Source organism: Myotis lucifugus, unplaced genomic scaffold (assembly GCF_000147115.1).
Source record: "Myotis lucifugus unplaced genomic scaffold, Myoluc2.0 scaffold_88, whole genome shotgun sequence".
NCBI lineage: Eukaryota > Metazoa > Chordata > Mammalia > Chiroptera > Vespertilionidae > Myotis > Myotis lucifugus.
The window spans coordinates 4,386,718-4,406,103 of NW_005871136.1; the positions used below are offsets into that span (position 1 = coordinate 4,386,718).

Sequence of the window (19,386 nt, forward strand, 5' to 3'; positions counted from 1 at the left end):
AGAACAGCCAAGTGGGTTTGCGCCCCACTTTTCCCCCCAAGCCCCCCTTCGCCCCCCCCCCCCCCCCTCAGCCCCAATCCTAAAGAGAAGTGGGCTGGTCTTGCACTGGCCGCTCGCTTTCTGATACCCTGTGTACCCTTCTGGGTCCTCCTGACAACCCCACACTGTAGGGAGGGGAATAACTTCCTCCCACTTGCTGAGGGAGAGACAGAACATAGCTGCCTATGGTCACCCAGTGGCATCTCCGACTTGAGCCTGCCCCGTCCACCGCCCTCGCAGGACCAGAGAGCGGTGCCCAGCCCTCCTGCCTGGTTTCTCCCTGGGGGAGGTGAGGGTGGGTGTTTTATGAGCACTCCTGAGCTCTTTGGCAGAGGGGCCAGGGTCTCTAGGCCAGGGAGCAAACAGGGAGAAAACTCAAGACCCTGGCCCAGCAAGGACAGTCTTGGGGAGGTCGCTGTGGATCCCTCCGGGCAGCCAGGTAGACGGGCATCCTTCTGGGGCAGGTCAAGGGGAGAAAGGAGGCCAAGGTGACATGGAGGGGTGATGCTGGGAGGTGAGCCAGGGCCCAGAGGTGGGCAGGCCAAGAGGGCCCTTGTGCAGATCTAGAGAAGTGACTTAACTGAGGGTCCCAAAAGGTTCACCCAAGCGGCCAGTATCAACATCTGCCAGGCCCCGGGGACACCTGGAGCAGCCCGATGCTAAGGAGTGCGCGCGCGCGTATGGCAAGGGGACTTTGAGAGCCCACGGCTGCATTTTGCTCTGTGACACACCTGGCCTGATGAGTCTACCTGTCTCTTAAGGGAAGAGAGCGGTTTCCACCCAGTGGAGGGCGGGCGGGTTCTGCTGGAGTCTGGCTTAGCCTGAGGGGCGGGATGGGGAAGAGGATGTGCAAAGCTTTGGAGACAACTCCCTCTGGGGACCTGCTCAGCCTCCTCCCTCCCTCTGCCACCCTCTCTCCCAAGCACAGGCCTCAAGGTGGGCAGGACACGTGGAGGGGCACCCGCAGGGGAGGGGCTCAGCCGCAAGCACTGGCTGTGCTAAATGTACCCGCAGAGTGACTTTGGGCAAGAGACCGAAGCTCCTCCTCATTGTTAAATCGGGATCTGAAGATCTTATCTCTTCAGGATTAAATTAGATAACCGGATGGTAAGTTTAAAGTGCTCGGCCTGCAGTGTCCGGCACACGGTAAGAGCTCAGTAAAAGAAATGTTCATTCGGCCCCAACTCTGCTGCCCAGAGGGATTGGCGCAGGGACTTCTGCCAACACTTTAAATCACACCCGTTTCATCTGGCATCAGAAAGCTGGCCCCCAAAGTGGGCAGATGGAGGCTGCCAGGGGAGGGCTCTGCGCCCGACACAGTGAGGCAGTGAGAAGAGCGGGTGGACAAATGGGACAGGTGTGTCCAGAGCAGGAACAGTGGGAAGCTCCTGCCACCTGTACCGGGCAAGCCCCAGGCAGGCTGGGCTCCGGAAAACGGGGAGACGTGTGGGCTGTAGTGCAGGGTGAGGGGCTAGAACCTGGATTCTCATCCCACAAGGAAGCCTGGATCCTGCCTGCCTGAGTGATCGGAGGGATGGCTTAGAAATGGTTCTAACAGCCCAACTGATGTGGCTCAGTGGTTCAGCTTCGACCCACGAACCAGGAGATCAGGGTTCGATTCCCCACCAGGTTGTGGGCTCGATCCCCAGTAGGGGGTGTGCAGGAGGCAGCCGGTCAATGATTCTCATTATTGATTTTTTTTTTCTCTCTCCCTTTCCCTTCCTCTCTGAAATCAATAAAAAATATATTTTAAAAAAAGAAATGGTTCCAATAACCTTCTATGCAGAACCTGAAAATCAGACTATACCACACCTCTAAGCAGGGTGGGGGGCCCCTGGGCTGGTTTCCTGGCCCTTCTGCTGTACCTCCTCCCTGTGCCCCAGCACCCCAGGTCCCCTGGCTCTTTCCAGCATGGCCCACCCTGTCCCACCCTGTCCCACCTCCTAGGGGAGGCGTAGTCATGGGAGCCCAAGGCTCCCTTCCTCAGCAGTGCCCAGAGGCGCTCCCCTTGAATGCAAAACAGGAAGGGTTAACTTTGGCAAATCCCTTTGCCCTAGAGGTAGATGAGTAAAAAAAAAAAAAAAAAAAAAAAAAAAAGGCAAGGAAAGCACTGTTCCCTCTTCCTGGGAAGCTCAGCTCCCCAAGCTGGGTCTCTTGGGGGGACTGGGAGCTCCTTGCTAGGGTGGTTCTCCTTACTCTCTCTTGGTCCAGCCCTTGCCCCCCTCTCTCAGCCCAGATGGGAGGAAGACAGAAGGTTGTGTGGAAGAATGACAGAGGCGGGGAAGGTGAGTCAGGCGTGACCTGTCTGAACATGCTGGCAAGGAGCCAGGACCGGGCCCTGGGGGAGGAGGGGGAGGGGAGGCCCCCTCATCCGCTCAGCTCAGGAGCTCAGGTCGGGGCACAGGTGATGGTGGAACAGGCCTGGGTGGCCTTGATCCCCACCCACCCAAACCCCCATGCAGTGACGGGGCTGGGGTCAGCCTTGGACCTGCAGCCCAGGTCGACTGGGAGGCTCCTTCCCTGCAGCAGGATACTTATCCAACCCCGGTCAGTTCCCTCGGTAAGTATTTTCTTTCCAAGCCCACAGATGCTGGTGCCAAGGATCCCTCTTCATGGCTCCTTTTAGTCCCGCCCCCTGGCCTTGAGCCCTGAGCTGACAGCCGCAGCGCCTTCTCTGTCCTGCCCTCGGCCCCACCCTCCTCATCTCCCTCTGAAGCTCCTCCCTCCCAGAGCCAGGTCCTGACTCCACAGCTTTGGGGTCTCTGTACCATTCAAGCTGGCCGTCTTCCCCTCCGTCCTACCCACACGCAGAACCACCCCGAGTCCCCAAACTTCCAGAGAAGTCAGCCGTTTGTAGCAAGACCCCCAGCCTCAGCCCTGGCCTGGGCACTGAGCACCTGTGGCCAACCTGGGGCTCAGAGCCAGCCCACCAGGTTCCGGCGAGCTCCCTGGGGGCCTGCTGTCGGTCCGGCTAGCCTTCTCCTCCCCGGTCTTCTCTTTCCCTTTTGGTTACAGGCCCCTGGAAGGGGATGGGCATGGAACAACCTGTCCCAGCCCTTCCCACAGAGCACACACGCATGTCCTTGCTGTGGGCTGACGGCTCCCTCAAAGGCGGTGCAATTCCCCTGTGACAGACACCATCCTCGAGTTCCTGGAGTCAGGGCCTCAGGAGCCCTGGCCGAAGGGGCCCGGCAAACAGTAAGCTTTCCGGAGGCCCCGCCTTTCCTCTGCTCACCTGTGTCCCTTGGGCATGCTTCTCGAAACTCCCCAACTTGTACTAACTGTTGACAGGGTGGGGGAGGGTCTGTCCTCCCACCAGATTGTGAGCTGCCTGGCTCAGGGGCCTGTCCTGCTTGTCTCTCACCTGGGGTCCAACACAGGCAGGGACACGTATGGATAACCCACTTGTGTCTTTTCCAGGAAGAAATGGCAAAATGACAATGGGTCAGTCCTATGACCTAGGCTGGAGGGAAATGGCTCCTACATCTGGTTCCCTCCAGGGCCCCCAGGCCACGCTGCTTCTCCTCCTGCCCCCCCACATGGAGAGGTTCCTTCCACCTGGGACCAACAAAGGGGGCCTGCCTAACCCCCCCCCGAGATGCTGGCCTCTGAACACCAAGGGAGGTTTTGGTGTCGGGCTCTGCAGACGACACTGCAGGTAGTTCGCTCTGCCCCCGCTGCCCCAGCAGGTCCCCCGGTGACCCTTGCGAGTGATTGCTGGTGCCTGGGCAGCTCTGTCTGGGCACTGGTCAAGCTGGCTGTCTGGGCCTGCCGACCCTGCACTGTGCCCTTCTCGGTGTCAGGGACCCATGGGGACCCTCCCACGGGTGCTTGGGCTTGGCTCTGCACAAACCTCCTCGAGCACAGTTCTCCTGCACCCGTCACAGCCTTGGTCACACGTGCTACCCAGGCGATGCTTGTACGCAGTGGGCATCTGCTTCCCAGCCTCATCTTTCTGGGCAAACGTCATAAATAACTACAGCCTTTGGCTCCACACACCCTCTCCTCGGCCATGGGAGCCCCCGATCACCATTCCACCCCATCCTGTGCCAGTTACCTTGTCCCAGTCTACCACTTTGAGCTTCGGCTCCATCGCTGGGTCTGTCTTCTGCGTGTCCGCAGAGACTGCAGCCCCGTTCTCCATGGAACCCTGGAGAGAGGAGGGACGCGGCGATTAGGTGATGACTCACAGTGGGTGAGGGCAGAGAGCTCAGCGGCCCCACGTTCAGGCAGCCAGGAGTGGTGAGAGCCTACGGTGGGGTAGGGTGGACGGAGACCAAGGATATTGAGAACATTTTGAACACGGGTAGACAATGATGTGCGTGGTATTATTCTCTGCATTTTTCTTCTCCTTTGAAAAAATAATTTCTGCAAAAACAAGAGGCAGAAAGATCCGGGGGTGGGGGGGGGGTGGGGGTGGGGAGCAGCAGCAGAGAGACTGTAGGAAAATGAGCTATTAGTGGGAGTGTTCTGGGCAAGGAGGTCCCTGCCAGCCTCCCTCCTGTCCGTGGCAGGTGTCAGGCAGAGGGAGTCACAGGAAATCACGCCCAGTGACTACCCTCCCTGGCAATTCCACAGAGCCCATGGGTCACAGGCTGGGCCAGCTAGGTCCATGTGCCCACAGGAAGGAGGGGCAGCCGAGAGCGAGGGAGACGGTCCCTCCAGGAACTCCCATGTGTGGGTCAGTGGCCACACACGGTGAAACTGGCAGAGGAGTGCCCAAATGGGCTCAAGGTTAAATCACAGCGGCGAAGAGGCAAAGTCAGAAGGTAACAGAATGCGCTAGGAAAATCACACGGTCCCAGCTGGCTCTGATGTCACCGGGTGAGGCTGGAGAGGGCAGGCTGGCACGTAGCTAAAACTCATGCTTCGTCGCAGGAAGGGCGGGGAGACCATTTGCCGGGGGCCTGCCCTCTGAGTCCCAGTGACTGAAGGACACCGTGGTGCGGGTGGCCACGGACGAGGCCCTGGAAGCTGAATATTGGCAAGAACCCAGGAGCAGCCAGTGGGGTGTCTATTGTCATGATTCTTACATTTTTGCTTCCAGATGAACCAAGAGAACCTGATGGTGACAGTGATACTGGCATTTTCTGGGGAAACTCATCAGTAACCCAAATCAAGGCAGCTTGCATGGCCTTGCCTTGGTCTGGTATTATTTTTATTTTTAATCCTCACCTGAGAATATTTTTTTCATTGCTTTTCAGAGAGTAGTAGGGAGGGAGGAAAAGAGAGAGAGAGAGAAAGAGAGAGAGGGAGAGAGAGAGAGAGAGACATCAATGTGAGAAAGACACATCGACTGGTTGCCTCCTGAGCATGCCCCAATCAGGGGCAGGGAGTGGACCTGCAACCCAGGTACGTGCCCCTGACCAGGAATCAAACTGAGACCCTTCAGTTCTTGGGATGACGCTCTAACCACTTTGCAACATTGGCCAGGGCTATCTCAGTATTTTTCATCTGTGTCCCCGTGCTAATACCTGCATTCTTTAAAAAAAGTACCTCTGATGATCTCTTAAGGACAAAGAAGAATGAACTTTATAGCATATCTTACAATGAAACTCCCTCAGCATCCAAAATAAATGTCATATAATAATCCTGCCACTTCTAGTTCTGTCCCACCCTCAGAATACCCCAGGGTGCCCCCGATCACTGAGTTCTTGATTCTCCTTCCCTTCTGAATAGTTATTTTCCCCTTTCTTAAGTTGGGTGATCCAACCCTTCTGTGCCCACAACCCCACTTACTGCAACTCCACCATCTCAACAAGACAGAAGGCTCACTTTGGGGCCTGCAGGGAAGGGGTTCTCATGTGCCTTATCTTTTCATGGTTTTGTCTGTGCTACACTTTCCAGACACCCCTGAGTGGCAGACACAGAGCTGTTTGGGGTACATCCACCTAAACAAATCCCTGGAAGCAGCAGAAAAGGTGGTCGCCTCTGGCACGGGGCACAGCTCCCATCCTTGCAGCCCACTCATCCGCTCCCTCCAGTCTGGACTGTTATCTGAGAGCATTAGTTCTTGGCTCGGCTGGCGGCCTCGGGTTTCCAGGGACCACTCCTGGGTCTTTCCCTCTAGGACAGCGGTTCTCAACCTGTGGGTCGAGACCCCTTTGGGGGTCGAACGACCCTTTCACAGGGGTCGCCTAAGACCATCAGAAAACACATATATAATTACATATTGTTTTTGTGATTAATCACTAGGCTTTAATTATGTTCAATTTGAAACAATGAAAATACATCCTGCATATCAGATATTTACATTACGATTCATAACAGCAGCAAAATTACAGTTATGAAGTAGCAACGAAAATAATTTTATGGCTGGGGGTCACCACAACATGAGGAACTGTATTAAAGGGTTGAGGCATTGGGAAGGTTGAGAACCACTGCTCTAGGACCACACAGGCGCTTTCTCCTTCATCTGCAGGACTGTACATATTTGTGGGCAGCCGAGACCCCCACCCTCTGCCATCTGTTTTTCCCCAAGACTCTGTTAGGACATACCAGGGTCTCTAGGCATAGTGGGTGGTCCACGTTCCTCTTCCAAAGTGGGCGTGACCAGCGGGTGTGATGGGACCAGTGCTAGATGGGCTCGCGCCTCCCTTGCATGGAAGACCACATTTCAGGCCATGGGAACTGAGCTCCCATTGGCCCTCTTAGTACATGGCCAGCTGAAGCTTATTTCATGGACGGCTGCTGCTGGTGTGCTGTGGAGAGCTGTGGGCCCCCGGAGGGCCTGCTCCCTGGAGGGCCACAAAAGATGTGCGAGGAAGATTGGGACACCCGGATGGTGATGAACAGGAGGCAGTGGCCCCTGGGAAGCAGAGAAAGCCTGAAAAATGGGATCAGCAAGGGGGGGTTTGCAGGGACAGGAAGCCCGGCTCCCTGTAGCCTCCTCTATGTAAAGTCTTTCCCCTGCATTTCCAAACGCTTCTCCTGTTAAGCCTTAGGATTAACCGCATCGTTTCCCTCTAGCCAGCAGCAAAGGTTTTCCACCTTCTAAACATGCCTTGCATTGCCCTTCTCAAATGTCACCCTGTCCAGGATGATGACAGCGGTTTTGGGCACATCCCCAATATTCCCGGATGCTTACTCCGCGTCCAGCCCTTTAATCTTCAGAACAACTGTCTGAAGGAGGCAAGATTATTACCCTTGACAGACAAGGAGACCTACGCCTGGGGCAGTGCCATAGCTAGTGAGAGGTTAGACTCCAGAATATTCTTTCGACCACTGTGCGCTTCTTCCCTAACCATGCTGGCCAGACACATCTCTTTATTTTCCAACTTTCAGAAAACCATACTCTCCATGTGTCTCATGGCGACAGTTGGTGTTTATGATTTCCTGCCTCTTGTCGTCTTTGGATAGTTGGGTAGTTATCCTGTTTGTCCAATGGCATTAGATTCCAATAGGGTGGGAAACTACTGTGTCCTTTTCCCAGGTGCCTAGAAGGGGCTCCTGATGCTATGAAATGCTCCATTCATTTTTCCCTGAGCGGACCATGTTTCAGTGCTAGACCTTTGAAGATAGCCAGCGGCTCCTGCAGTGCTGTGGGTTGGGCGGCTGGGGCTTGGTCCTTCTTGGAAATAGAAAACAAATGGGTGGGCGCGTTTGCTTAGAGGAGAGTGGTGGCCCAGGATACTGAACACGCCGACTTAGAACATCCCTCTGGGCTGGAGAGGACAGTGTCCAGGAACAAGGGTCAAAATTCCAATAATTTGGGCCATATATTCTCAGTGCCCTTTGGCCGAGTCCCCAGAACAGGCACGAGCAGGACGAAAAGTACGTTAGACTGATATGCAATTGCAGGCATTTTATTTTGCCAAATAAAAATATTTCCCAATTACCATCAGCAGCATTTCATAAAAGAGAGGAAATTTCACCCTGGCCAGTGTGGCTCGTTTGGCTGGAGGGCTGTCCTGTACAATGAAAGGTTGTGGGTTTGATTTGTGGTCAGGGCACATAACTAAGTTTTGGGTTCGATCCCTGGTTGGGGGGTGTATAGGAAGCAACTGGTTGATGTCTGTCTGTCTGTCTGTCTCTCTCTCTCAATATCAATGAAAAATGTCTTAGGGTGAGGATTAAAAAAAATAAAAGGAAATTTTAATACCAAATAGGTAGGAAACGCATACTTTCAGAGTAAAAGTTGGTCCTTCCCAAGGAAGGGCAGTTGGCAACTCTACATTGACATTTTTTAAAAAAAAGATTCTACTTAAAAATATCAATGTAAAAGAATTACACTCTAACATTTTCTTTTGTGACTATGAGCTGTACATAATTGTTTATTTTTGGTTCCAGGTGGTTGGAATCCTCTGGCTTATCTTTCATCTCTAATCTAGGGGTAACAGAAAGTAGATCAAACGTTCCCTTTGTTCCAGTTCTAAGGTTTTACTTTAAAAATGACTAAAAGTCCAGCTTAGCAGAGAGATGTTGGCTAAAAGATGGAAACAATACTTTTGAGGTTTTTTCCTTCAACTGGAAAGTTTCCAGGTGATGTGAGAGCCCTGGAGGACGGGGAGCGGCTCGAAGGCTGCCATCAGAGCAGTCAGGGATGCTCTCAAGATAGTTGTCACTTTCTTTTTAAAAATCTTTTTTTTTTAAATATTGTTCATTTATTTCAGAGAGGAAGGGAGAGGGAGAGAGAGAGAGAAACATTAATGATGAGAGAGAATCATTAATCGGCTGCCTCCTGCACGCCCCCAACTGGGGATCGAGCCTGAAACCTAGGCATGTGCCCTGCCTGGGAATCAAACTGTGACCTCCTGGTCCAGAAGTTAACCACTGAGCTTTGCCAACTGGACACCAATCCCCTACTGATGAACACTTAGACTGTTTCATTTCCCCTCTGTAATTAACCATGTGCAAGTAAACATTCTCATGCAAACATTTTTGTGTATTTGTGGATCAACACCACTGGGGCGCTGCCCACCGAGGAACAGAGGGGAGGAAGAGAGGCAAGTCGGGGTCACTTTCTCCCGTCCTTCTCCTCCCTCCTGCTGCTGCCCCGGTTTAATCACAATTTAAAAGTCCTAGAGCCACCAGGCAGTAATGTCATGGGTGACAGCCTTTTGGCAAATAAATCCCCAGACTGACCATATAAACAAGGTGCTTTTGGGGTGGCCTCATGGGGACTACACCCCGCCCTGGCAGAAGCCCAGGCTGTTCGTCACATGATTGCACACACCTCCAATGCAGGAGGAGACTTCAAGGAGAGCCAGAGCAAGCAGCACGCCGGCCCTGCCACTAGCAGAACTGCCTTCAGGTACCAGGAAGTGTCCTCTGACGCATCTTCCATTGACTATTTTTCTTGCGTCTAGTTGTGAGCTTTCAAAAGGCCCAACCACCTTCCCCCCGTGCAGACGGGACAAAGGCCCTCCTGGAGAAGGTCTCCCATTCCCACTCAGGGGCTGCTCTTCCCTGAACCTGGAGTCTCAGGAGCCAAGTCCTCCTGGGAGTCGCAGGATCTGGGCCACGTTTTCCAGGCTTCTACACCCCAGTGTTTATTTTAAGGTTGAGCCAGGCTCACCCTTGAATTCCACAAGCAAACACCATGCATGAATCAGACGTGTGTAAAGGTCATTCCTGGGAACCAGGGTACTACTCCAACTTTAAACTTGGAAAAAAGTTTCTTGGAAACTTCCACAATGCATTATTTAAAAGACTCTCCTGACCCTGGAAGCAAGCCACAGGGAGCTTTAAAACCCAGAAAGCATCAGAAAGCGAAGACGACGTGTGCTCTTTTCCAGTATTTGAGAATCAATCCGGGTGATGCCTTCAGATGAATAATCTCACATGGTAAGGGAAGTGAATAATTCTGCGGTCAGACACACTGGCTCTCACAAGAATGGCCAGCCCAAGTGTTCATGGGTGTGGCTGCAGGTGGGGTGTCCAACCCACCTGTGTCAGGTGGCAGTTTTCTTAGAGGGTCCACATGAGGGACAGAAGCCTGTTCTGGGGCAAAAAAACAAAACAAAAACAAAAACAGCAAAAAAACAGAGATGAAGACCCCTCCTCGCCCTGGCCCCTCTGGCCCCAACACTCTGGGAAGGAAGGCTGGGACTTGGCTAGGAGCCCTTGTGTGGTCTGGCCTGAAGCCGTTTGGGAGGACTGTGGTGAGTCTAGGAGGAGAGCGCTCAGGCTGAAAGCATCTTACACATTTCCCTGGGAGTGTCTCCCAAGCTGGAATAGCAGCTCCATGAGGGTAGAGGCCCCGCTGTGAGGTCCCCAGGAGCTGCACAAGATCAGCACTCAAATACTTGCTGAATTATCATTAAGGAGCAGATGGTGGCCTGTTTAACCTCTGGGGACCCAGCCCCGGAGAGGCCCCCAAAGTGTGGGCAGGACAGGCAGGAGGAGAGCTGCCGATGCCTGCGTGTGCCAGGAGAGAGAGGGAGGTTGGGAAGCAGGCGCTGCCCATTCAGCACTGAGAACCACCAGACATGCTGGACCACGGGGTGGGGCAGCGAGGAAGGCATGTTGATCTCCGTAAGGTACCCCCAACCCCACCCCAGCCACAGCCCAAGCCGCAGGGAGACAAGCCAGAGAGACAGGAAGGCCAACTGTGGCTTCTCCCTGCACAATGCCAGCGCCTGGCTGGTCACATGGTATTATTTCCTCTCAGATGAGCCAAGCCCCTGCTCTCCTCTCGTGGAGATGGCTCTGCTAACACCACCGCCCCTTCTCCTGGCTCCGGCCCCCGCACGCCTCTCTCACACTGCGTTCAGCACCCTCACACCCAAACTCAGAGCACCCAGGAGCTGTTCCCCGCCGGCTCCCTGAGGTCCAGCCAGTCCATGGAACACTCCTGTCGCTCAGGGGAAGAGTCCAAGGTCAGGGTCTAGTCTTAGACGCTGCAGTTCAGGACAAAGCTTCCAGCCAAGCTCCATTACCAACATGCTGCGCGCCCTGAGGATCTCCCTCTTGGAACGAGAAGGTGCTTCTCTCTGGCAGGGGCACCCCAAGTTCCTGCACTGTCCCCAGAGGTTGGGCGGGTGACACCAATGAGTGAGGCAGGTGGGGTGTGGTGCCTAATATGGACCCATTTTGTTTGCATAGCAAACATGTAGGCATAGTCTTCATCTCCACAAGGAACGATGCTCACATTCATTTTCCTTAACGCATGAGGCAATCAAGAAACAAAACCAAACAAAACCATAGAGTACTTTTCTCTAGAGATGTTGGTACAGAGAAACAAAGATGGAATCCCAGACTGCACCCACATGGGCCAACCAGGTGCAGGGTCAGCTGTACCCAGACGCTTGGGGGGTGAGGGTGGGGGGGTGACAGGCCGGTACCAGGGGGACCAGAGCCCCAGCAAGGTCCAATGAAGGGGGACCCCAGGCCTCCTCCTCCCTCCAGTCTAACAGAGAGGATTGGCTTCAAGACAAGCAGGGGGGTCAGGGAGCAGAAGTGGGTGGCGGCTGCCGGTTTTACTGGGTCTCGTCCCCTTGGGGTGTCCGGAAAGGAGACAAAATCCACGAAGGGGAAGGAATCGCAGTGGAGACGCAGGCCATGTTCCGAAGAAGTTACTTCCAGGGTCTCACTTCCCAGTGTAGAGGCCTCCCCTCCAAATCCATCTGTGGAAGTCCTAGCCCCCGTACCTCATGCCGGGACCTCGTTTGGAAATAGGGTCATTGCCGATGTAATTGGTTAGACGAGGTCATGAGGATGGGCCCTAACCCAGTGTGACTGGTGTCTGTATAAAAAGGGGACATGTAGACACAGACACACAGAGAAGGCATGTGAAGATGAAGGCAGAGGTTGGTGATGCAGCTACAAGCCAAGAAACGCCAGGGATTTCTAGCAGAGCGGCCCGAGGAGGCGGGAGGGAGGGGAGAGGCCTGGAAGAGATCCTGGTTCGCAGCCCAGAGGAACCAGCCCTGTCCACACCTTCGTCTCAGACTTCTCACCTCCAGACAGTGACACACATTTCTGATGCCTAAGCTACCCAATTTGGGGCTCTCTGTTATGGCAGCCCTACAAACGAACCCAGGCCTGACCCAGTCTCCCTGGGATTAAGACAGGGCCGCAGCGGGAGAAGGAATTCAGCCACGGGAGGCGTCCAGGGAGACGTGGAGACAGGATTTCCTCCCCTCGGAGGCTGAGGGGTGTCAGAGACTGGGGCCTGCTCATCAGCACAGCCATCCTACCAGGCCTGCAGAGGCAGCTCCTGAAGGGGGTATCCAGGATCCCCCTCCCCAGCCCACTGTCTCCTGTCCTGGAGCCAAGGTGGCCTTGCCCCCCTCCTGCAGGGCCTGAGAAGTCCCTCCCCAGTTGTCCCCATGTGGGAGGGAGGCAGGCTGAACTGGGGGGGGGGGGTCAGGCAAACCGCAGCCCTCTTTAGCCTCCTGGCTTACTTTGTACCCTCTGGCTCCAGCCATGTGGCTCCTGGGACAAAGTGCCACCTCCCTGGTGAGTGTCATGACCACCCTGGCATCTCATTGATATCAACACAATTCTCCCCAAGGGGGTTCCACAGATGGGGAAACTGAGGCACGGGGGACCAAGTCACTGATTCAAGGACTCTCAGATGATGGCTGGGAGAGCCAGACAGGAAGCGCCTTCCAGTGCTGTCCCCGCTGAGACCTCCTGCGCCCTCCGCCGCCCCCTCTGGAGGACCACCAGGTACTCCAAGCCCCAGGCCTGGACTCTGCCTTCAACCCCAGCCCCCCTCCAGGGCCCACACCCTGTGTCCCCACAGAGGGCTCGCTTGGAGGGTACATGAGGGGGAGAGAAAAGAGAAGAACAACAGAGAGCCTGCACTCTGCAAGGCAAACAAACAAGCGGACCACAGAGGCGGTGAAAGGAGGCAGTGTGCTGGGGGGCGGGGGCTGCGGGGGGCGGGGGAGCCAGCATAAAGGAATGTTGTTTGGGAGAGCCAGGGCTGGGCACCAAGGGATGGACAGATGGCCTTTTATGCCGAAGCCTGGGTTTGGCCTGAAAACCCCTTTTCTGAAATGAGATGGGGCCCCAGGCCCCGTGTCCAGCTGCCCCCAGCCCATGGTGGCCCAGAGGAAGGTGGGGACCCTGGGTGTCCCGGACGCCTGGGTGGCACAGGACCTGGGCAGGTGGGAAGGAGCAGGAAGAGGATGGTGCTGGAGCCAGAGCTGCCCCTAGAACCTTCCTTGGCCAGAAGCCTCTGTGTGAAGCCCACCTCTGAGGCCCCCACGGAGCAAACTCCTCAGAGCTGGCTGTTTTCCGCAGCCAGGAATTTGGGGTTCAATGAAGACAGCAGGAGCTGCTTGCTTCCGTTTCCAATAAGCCGCCCTCTGCCTGACGAGGTCCAAATCAGAAGCCAGGCCCAGCCAGGTCCTGTGGCCTATCCCCGTGGTCGGCAAACCGCGGCTCGTGAGCCACATGCGGCTCTTTGGCCCCTTGAGTGTAGCTCTTCCACAAAATACCACGTGCGGGAGCGCATGTACAGTGCGATTGGAAACTTCGTGGCCCATGCGCAGAAGTCGGTATTTTGTGAAGAGCCACACTCAAGGGGCCAAAGAGCCGCATGTGGCTCACGAGCCGTGCTTTGCTGAGCCGCAGTTTGCCGACCACTGGCCTATCTATCCTTACAACATTTAAAATAAACCCTGTGCACAAAAAACAAAACAAAAAGACAAAAGCCATATGCGGCAACTGACAAGCCACAGAGTCCCCAAAGCACAGCCACTCCTCGCCTGCCCACCGTCGCTACAAGGCTACTAGCTCTGCCAGCCTCCATCCAGTACTCACGGCAGGAAGAAGAAAGGCAAAGCGTGACCACCTTCTCCCACCCAGGGGATGCGGGAGCGGGACAAAAAGGTCAGTTTTGGGGCCCTGACCCCGGTTTGCCTTGGAACTGACGTTGCTTCGACTCATGAAATGAGCCCCCCTGGATGACATCACCAGCAACCTTGTCACCAGAAGTAGAAGCCAGCAGAGGTGGGAGATCCCGGACATCAGAAAAGGGGGCCGGTGGACTGAAAATACATTATTACTCAAAACTCGCCAGAGTGCGCCCACAGGGTTTCAGACTGTTGATGTGATTCTCTCTCAGATCCTGCCATGGACCGGCCATTCCTCGCCAGCCTCTAACCCAGCGGTTCTCAACCTGTGGGTTGCGACCCCTTTGGGGGTGGAACGACCCTTTCACAGGGGTCGCCTAAGACCATCGGAAAACACACATATAATTACATATTGTTTTTGTGATTAATCACTATGCTTTAATTATGTTCAATTTGTAACAATGAAATTGGGGGTCACCACAACATGAGGAACTGTATGAAAGGGTCGCGGCATTAGGAAGGTTGAGAACCACTGCTGAGTCTAACCTCACAGGAGGGCACCATTTCCAGGAGGCCACCAAGGGCCAAGGGTATACATGGCTTTTTTTCCAATGAATGCCTGACTCTGGGATTTGGAGCAGCCTGAGGGGTCAATCCCATCTGGGAGCCCCGGGTTGGGGGCGTGACCTGGGCTTGGTCTGGTGGACACGGGGAGCTCTCTGGGGCTCACCTCCTGGGTCCTGCCTTCCAGTCCCACCTGGCAATGCAGTGGTAGGAGGGGTGGGACCAGAGTTTCAATGCTAATGAGCAGCCCCCGCAGCATGCAGGAAACAAGTTCCTCAGGATTGATCCTTTTGTAGAATCGATGGGGCACTTCCAGATGGTGGTCTCTCAGGACTTAGACCTCAAGGCACCACAGGTAGGCTTATGGAATGTGCTATCCACAGGAAAAGACTTAAGCCACCTGAAATAGATGGTCTCTTCCCTGACCCAGCCTTCATAATAAAACACATTTCAGATCGATCACGTAACACTCCAATTTGGAAGAATTACCCTCAAAATACTGTATTTTGCTGTTCTTTAAAGGAAAAACAAGACCATTGATTTACAAATGGCCTCATATGCCACTATTCCAGAAACAGTATTCCTAAATTTTTCTTTTATACTCTCATAACTTAAAAAAGAAAAATAATTGTTCTCATCATTGTTTACAAAATGACAAATGACTATATAGTCAAAAACAATATAAGTCACTGGACAATAACAAAAACAATAACAACAACAAAGACAACCTGTCCTACACCTACTAATACTGATTCAGAAACATGGATTCAATCAATTCCCCCGCCCCCTACCAAGACATGGAATTTTTTCCCATTAATAGTTGAGGATGGAGCCCGGGCCAATGGCTCAGTTGGTTGGAGTGCCATCTGTACAACGAAATGTGACAGGTTTGATTCCCAGTCAGGGCACATACCTAGGTTGTGGGTTCAATCCCCAGTCAAGGCATGTACGGGAGGCAACCGATCGAGGTTTCTCTCTAACATTGATGTCCCCCCCCAACCCCTCTCTCTCTCTGACAAAGCAATAAAAATTTAAAAATCATCAGGTGAGGATTGAAAAAGAAATAGTTGGGGATGTTTCTGCTCATAGTGGTTGACTGGCTGGCCTCAGTGCATGGTTAGTTCTAGAAGACAAGACGGCTGGACTCTAAGCCTGTGGCTTTTTTTCTACTCTTATTTAACCTGACAAACTTCCACACCCATTGCCCATTCCTTAAACTAGCCAAGTCTACACAGTTAGCCCTAAAACTGGTGTCTCCTGTGAGCTATTGCCAAAAGCAGGGGTTGGGAATGTCCAGCCCACGAAATCATTCGGTCTGGCCCTGCCAAGGCAACCGCAGGCAGGACTCAAAATTCAATAAATCTAGGAGCTTTATTTCATAGCCACATAAATTTATATTCAGTGAATTATATTAAGCGAATGATGTTATAAATATCCAAATGGTCCTTGGCAGAACAAAGGTTCCCCACCCCTGGCCTATCCCTATGTTTGATCCTCATTCAACCCCATGTTTATACTTGTCACTGTAATAAGCATTAGCTCCAGGGAATGATGTCCTTGAACAAACCCAGGACAAGTGTCCTTCCGGGTGGTCAGAGCCTCTCTGACATGGCCACAGGTCAGGGACATCACTGAGGACACAATCTGGTGTGGGCAAGCAGAGAGGAAAAGAAGGAGCCAGTGTGAATGACATCAATGATGTGAATGACCCAGGGACACCAGCCTCCAGGACCAGAGCCACCCAATGAGGATGCGTTATTCCAGAGAGAAACGCTTTGTGACCAAGGACTTTACCACTTAGGTTCAAGGAACAACTGAATATATTATGGCACCCTGTCTCCAACCCACACAAGTCATTACATGTGGCCCTCCAAAGGGTCCTGCCTGGGACAAGAGAAAGCAAGCACTAAATCAGTGATGGCGAACCTTTTGAGCTCGGCGTGTCAGCATTTTGAAAAACCCTAACTTAACTCTGGTGCCGTGTCACATATAGAAATTTTTTTATCTTTGCAACCATAGTTAAACAAAGATTTATATTTTTGATATTTATTTTATATATTTAAATGCCATTTAACAAAGAAAAATCAACCAAAAAAATGAGTTCGGGTGTCACCTCTGACATGCGCGTCATAGGTTCGCCATCACTGCACTAAATCAAGTTGGTCTGGCCTTTTCCCTGGTTTACAGTGATGGATACAGGATCATGGAAGCTGTATTTAATCAGCCCATTCCTCTGTGGCAGCCAGTCTCAAAGTTGGGCCTTGAATTGACTTTAAATTTGAGGTCTTCCTTTAATCTTTGTGGATAAATGATGCCCATTTCATAGACTTTGATTATTACATAAGACTATTTATTAGTGACTAAGTAGTTATTATGGACTATTAACATTTGGAATCTATAAAACTAAAACTAGCCATTCCTAGAGATCCCTACATTCACTGATTCCATTTTCCAATGGGAAATCTGAGCATCATGCAATAATAAGCAATGTATACATATTAAACATTAATAAAACAACTTTTCCACTTTAAAATAAGGTTCTACTGTCCACAGAAAAATGTAGAGAACTAGAATTCTACTCCTTTTAAATTCTATTCCTTTTAAAGGAGAAATTACGACTAATTCACTTAGGCAATTATCAATCAAGTTTGTATAGACTGTGTAATTCACTCTAAGTGTGTAGTCACATGGATTTGCATCAACAGGATTTCTGGCTATCAGTTTTCCTATAACAGGACTTTAAGACATTCTTTATGCATTGGTGTTCAAATATATATTAAAACGAATTCTCCCTAATTTGCTTATCTGGTACTGCTACTTAAATACCTGGCAATATACTATCAAGGTAAGAAAACTAAGTACTTGGATAAGTATGTTTTGGGGCAATGCTTCATGACAAAACATACCGAGTCTGAGGTTTCTATTTCTCAATGCTAAACTTTCTAAGTATTGCTAGCATCAAGTTTGTTGTTCTCCAATTTTATTTTTCTGACCAAGCTCTTTTTCCATTGGTGAGCAAGAGCAGGTGGGGAGAACGGACATTAGAAGCCTCTGCCCATCTTAGATGAGTGGCAATTGGAGAAGGTTGGTCTGTTCTAAGACTACATGCTGTAGAGAGATTCGCATGAAAAGACACAGGAAGGAGTAAAGAGAGCAGGAAGTCAGGCAACCCGGCTCCTGCCTTTGCATCCAGCCGCGGACAGCCAAAGGGGACTGGTCACAGCTCTGAGAGCAATGAGGGCTCTCAATTGGTATTTTCTTTGGTTAACTTCACTTCTCCCCTTCACCACGGGCAGGAGTAAACTGCAGCAGCCTGGTGTGGAAGATGTTTTGCCAACTCTCTCTCTGACGGCAAATAACTAAGGGCAAAGGCAAAAATGAGTGACTCGATTGACGGCCTCCCATCCTTTCCATCAACTCCCACCCCTTTTAACGAAGAAGGAACTAGATACTTTTATATTTTACTTCTTGAAGTATCTTGTGTGTGCCAATATTACCGCTTTCCTTTTCAGTCATGCACACAACTCAGTTTTCCAAGCAGCCCATTAATTCTTTTATTCAAACATTTATTAGTTCCTGTTGGCATGCACCAGTGTGCTAGTGTGTCCTAGAGAAACCCAGATGAATCAGACAATTCTAGTCTTTCGAGAATTTATGTTAATAGAGAAGATAAGACACATAGTGAAAATACAATAAATGAGGAAGAACATTATGAACGCTATAATGGTGCGTACAGGTAAAGTGCTATGAGAATTTGGGAGAAGGAGAAAAACCAGTTCTAGGTGGAGAGGTAAGGCAGGGATCTGTGGAAGAAATAGCATTTCAACTCAACTTACAGGATGTGGCAATGGGGAGCCATTGAAGACTTAGGAGTACTGCAGTAACATAACCAAGTTCTCTAGAAAAGTTCACAGGCAGTGGGGTGCAGGAGGCATTGGCAGGAGGAGACCTACCTAAGGGATTGCTGCCACAATGAGCATAATGGTGCTCTGGCCAAACTAGGGTAGGAATGGAGAGATGTCCTGGAGGGAAGACTAAAAAGGCTCACGAAGGTCAGCATGTGGTCTGTCCAATCCATGGGCTCTGCTCTTCCCAGTTATCCCCATTTCTCCCTTCTATAGCCTGTGAATTATCTACGACAGAACAGGCAACGGAGACTGTTTCTGTCAAGAGTAAAGAAACCACAGAATCTCCCATAGTATCAAGTGAAAGAAGCTGTACAGCAGAGCATACGCCATGTGCTTCCATCTCAGCGTTGTGCACTTTTCTTAGAAATGAAGAGCAAGAGAAAGTAGTGATGGCGACTGAGGAGTAGTGAGCAGGAGTATCGGCCGTGAGGTAGGTGGAATGATGCACCCCGCCAAAGTCTGTGTCTCAGTCCCTGGGACCTGGGAATATGTTGCCTTTCACATAGATAGGAAAAGAGACTTTGCAGGCGTGATTAAGGTAAGGACCTTGAGATGGGGAGATTATCCTGGATTATCTGGGTGGGCTCAGTGTACCCACGAAGGTCCTTAAAACTGAAAGATGGAGGCAGGACAGTCAGAGCCGGAGAGCAGAGGTCACAGTGATGCGACTGCTGGCTGGGGCCATGAGCCAAGGAAAATGGGCAGCCTCTCAAAGCTGGGAAAGGCAAGAACACAGATTCTTCCCCAGCGTCTCCAGAAGGAAGGCTGCCCTACCAACTCATTTTTGACTTCTGACCTCCAGAACTGGAAGACAACACATTTGGGTTAAGCCACTGAGTTTGTGGTAATTTGTTAGAGCAGCGATAGAAAACTAGTGCGGGCACAAAACCAAAAGGGTGTGGTGTCCAGGAGCCAAGTGAGGCAAGTATATCAAGGAGTGACCACCATGCCAAGAGCTGCTGCCAGGCCAGGTGAGAAAAGGTGAGAACTGACTACCAGGTTTAGTGAGGTGAAGGTCCTGATGACCCTGCTAAGGGCGCTTTCAGCACCAGAGTAGGTTTCAGAGGAACAGGGTGCTTGTTACCCATTTGTAAGTCAGTGGTTCTCAACCTTGGCTGTACATTAGA

At 51.9% G+C, this 19,386-nt stretch overlaps 1 protein-coding gene across 1 annotated transcript in view; it reads right to left on the minus strand.

Moving 5' to 3' along the window:
- The window catches only part of FA2H (fatty acid 2-hydroxylase), a 39,308-nt gene that overhangs the window by 14,156 nt on the left and 5,766 nt on the right, over window positions 1-19,386 (minus strand). Inside the window, exon 2 of the mRNA XM_006091226.3 lies at window positions 4,097-4,189. Coding sequence (XP_006091288.1) covers window positions 4,097-4,189 — 93 coding nt within the window. The remainder of the gene's footprint in view (window positions 1-4,096; window positions 4,190-19,386) is intronic.